Source organism: Eurytemora carolleeae, unplaced genomic scaffold (genome assembly GCF_000591075.1).
Source record: "Eurytemora carolleeae unplaced genomic scaffold, Eaff_2.0 scaffold2758, whole genome shotgun sequence".
NCBI lineage: Eukaryota > Metazoa > Arthropoda > Copepoda > Calanoida > Temoridae > Eurytemora > Eurytemora carolleeae.
In genome coordinates this window covers 3,308-6,529 of record NW_019398644.1, presented here as the reverse complement: position 1 = coordinate 6,529, position 3,222 = coordinate 3,308, and the positions used below count along the sequence as shown (strand labels likewise).

The following is a 3,222-nucleotide window of genomic DNA, read 5'->3' as shown; positions in this document are numbered from 1 at the left end:
ACCCTTTTAATCAAACATAAAAATTCAACTTTATGCGTTAATCTTCATGTTGTTTTCCTTGGAATTTAGTCCTCAAAAAATAATTATATCCGTGGCAGTTTTTTTTGGCAAAATTCCAAAATAATTGCATTGTTCTTAAATTTTAAATTTTTAGCTTGTGTATGTTAAATTTTTTTTTTCAAATCGATTATTATTAAACAGAAATTATGCTACTCAGCAAACCAACGTTATTGAAAAAATACAAAAAAAGGTAACAAAAAGAAAACAAAATACAAAATATAAAAAATCAAAAAATGTAAAAAAAAACTTTTTACTTTTATGTACCAATAATATCTCAATAAAACTAATTTTAATACACAGGATATCCTACACTGTACATGTCTTTATGTTCATATTTATGTACATAAACATAACACACGGTTCATTCTCAGCTTCTAATACTATTCGTATTTTCATTTGGTTTGTATATTTCTTTATTTTACAACTAAAATTTCAGTAAAATATTACAAACCACATTTAATTTCTTACTTAAAAGATATACTTTTTTAACAAAGTATGCAAAATTTTGCACTATCACATTTCTCGTTTAATTTCACATTAATAATGTTCTTGCCCAATTATAGTTTCAAACATTTCAAACTTTTCTTTCAAATAATCAAGCTTTCATTTTTTTGGTTTATTGTTTTCTTTCGCCAATTTCGACTGTTTTTCGACCAACCTTGCACTTCTCCGAGGCGTGTCTTCACTCATGTGCTTGATTCTTACATCAATCTGTTCACCTTCTTCTCTCTCCCTCCTCATTCCTTCTTCTAAGCTCTCAAGAACACGTTCTAGTCTTTCATCTCCTTCAAACCTTTCTTTCTCGACCTCTTCTATAGCTTGACGAACATTTTCAGCAAAACTGTCTGATATGACGGTATCATTTTCATTATTACTGTACTCTAACTTATTTCCCTTCTCCATTCCTTCATCCTTATCGTCTTTTAGACCTTCTTCCTCTGGCTTTCCATCATCTGAAGCTGCGCGATCGTTTCCGTCTCCGTCGATACTTTTTACACTGTTTTTCTCCCTTTCTTCAGAAATCACATGTATTTGCGCAGTTACTTTCTTGTTAATGTCTCCAACATCCAAACCAGATCCTTCCTCCTGCCCTTTGTCACTTTCTTCAATATTTACATAAGTGTGATAAGGTTTATCACTGGAAATAGTAATGCCAATCTTTGCAGAACTCTTCGGTGGTTCATTCAAAGCCACTTTTCCTACTATCTTCTTCCCCAACACTTCGCTTGATTCACAATTTATATCTTCATAAATGCCTTCCTCCTCTCTCATCCCAGCATACCCGTACACAAAATTAGCATTCTCCAGTCCCGTTCTCACCTAAAAAAGATAATTGAAGTCCGTTCTCAAATGTTTATCTCATTAATTTTTCCCTCCTTTCTTTCCTTCATTTTCCCCCCCTCCCCGCCTACCCCTGTTAGTTAGTCTATTCACCCTAACCTCCACCCACCCCACCCCAACCAATTATACTTACCCTATTTCCTTGCGCTTCTTATTTATTTTTTTTTCTGTCACTTTTATTTACCTTCTGTATCTTCTCTTGCTTTGCTTCCTCTCCCAATCCTTTGTCCTCAGGCGCCACAGTACTAGTATATACGATCCCGGATACCGTATTAATTGGAGTCAAATATCCGGACTCCTCAGGCTCCCGCGTACTCTGACCGCTCTGTTCGCGCTTACAACACCAATTCTAAATTAAAAAATAATTAATTTTTGTCCTCTACCTTTTGAGTTTTTGTTATCTTTTCTTTCCCATTCTACTTCTGCGTTTCAATCTTTTACTTCCTTTCATCTCACCTGTCCATTTTGCCACATCCGGTTGAGCCAACCTTCCTCCCGTCCATGCTTCCTAATTGTCTCAGATTCTACAGGGGGTCTATTCCTAAAAAAAAATTTTTATTATACGCTAATTATTTATTCAAAATCCAAATTGTCCATTGTTAATTTTTTTTTTTCCCAATTATAATTTTTTAAATAACTTTCAGTGCAAATTACCATTTATCTCATCTTTTCTATAAAAATTCATATCTTTAAGCAAAATTAAAATCTTCTTCGTGTCTTTAAATAAAACATTTATGCCGTTTATCTTTGGTTGCAAAATTAAAACTTATTTCATCTCCTTGCTTGCACAATCATCCATCGTATCCTTAATTACAAACCTAAACCCTTTCTAATCTTAAATTACAAAATTAAGTTTGTTTTCCCTTCCTTTTATTCCTTTATCCCCTCCCGTGTTAACATACATCTTTATAAAATGATATAATCAATGTTTTACCCTGTATTCTTTCCAATTTCAGGTCATTACAAAGTTTACACTAACCTATAACGTAGATATACAGCTACTATGATTATACAAACAATCAAACAGCCCAACACAATCACTATAACTAGCTTCACATCTCCTGCTTCCGTATCTCCTTTGTCTCCTCCAACTCCTTCTACTATATTTATCAGGGTATCATTTATCTTAACTTCCAACTCCATCTTCTTCTCCTCCTGTTCAAACATTCTACCAGTCCGGTCCTCCGCCGCATTTTGTATTTCAGCTTTTAAATCCTCACTTCTAGTATTCATTATCTGCTTGATCTTCTCCATTAATTCTTCGTCATCTCCTCCACGTCTTATGTTTGAACTATCCATCGCTCCCTGCCCAATGTTCAAATTTATCGTCACCGTGTTAGTATTTACAACTTTCATTCCTCCATCGGAAACCGTCTCTTTCTCCAACTTCTCATTCCGTATCCCAGTTTCCTCTGCATCAAAATCATCTGGATCATCATAAATACTTCCACTGGACCCTCCGTCTTGCCACATATTTCTCCTAAAATATGATAAGTATTATAAATTTATATTCAACTAATACTACAAATTATCAAATTAATCCCTTCCCCCCCCCCCCTTGTCTTTCTACACAATATATTATCTTGTAGCTCCCATTACAAGCCTCACATTACAATATATTTTAATTTCATATCTTATTGCAAACAAATTTAACAAATCTCTTATGCACATATTACTTTGCGTCCCCTTTCTATTGCTAATGATCTACAAATTGTACTTGTACTTGACATTCACCCCCCCCTGCCTCTGTCTATTCCTCTCCCTTATTTTTGTACTTTCTCATCCTTAGCAACAACCGCACCGTATTTACGCAAATTCCAC

At 34.3% G+C, this 3,222-nt stretch overlaps 1 protein-coding gene across 1 annotated transcript; it reads right to left on the bottom strand.

Moving 5' to 3' along the window:
• Positions 1–609: 609 nt before the first annotated feature.
• On the bottom strand, positions 610–2,881 carry LOC111717559 (uncharacterized; the record flags this gene model as incomplete). Its single annotated transcript, XM_023493059.1, is given in 4 exon segments — positions 610–1,380; positions 1,586–1,750; positions 1,858–1,942; positions 2,381–2,881. Coding segments are annotated over 4 exon segments (1,461 nt in total). The 3' UTR covers positions 610–663.
• Between the last annotated feature and the right edge of the window lie 341 nt (positions 2,882–3,222).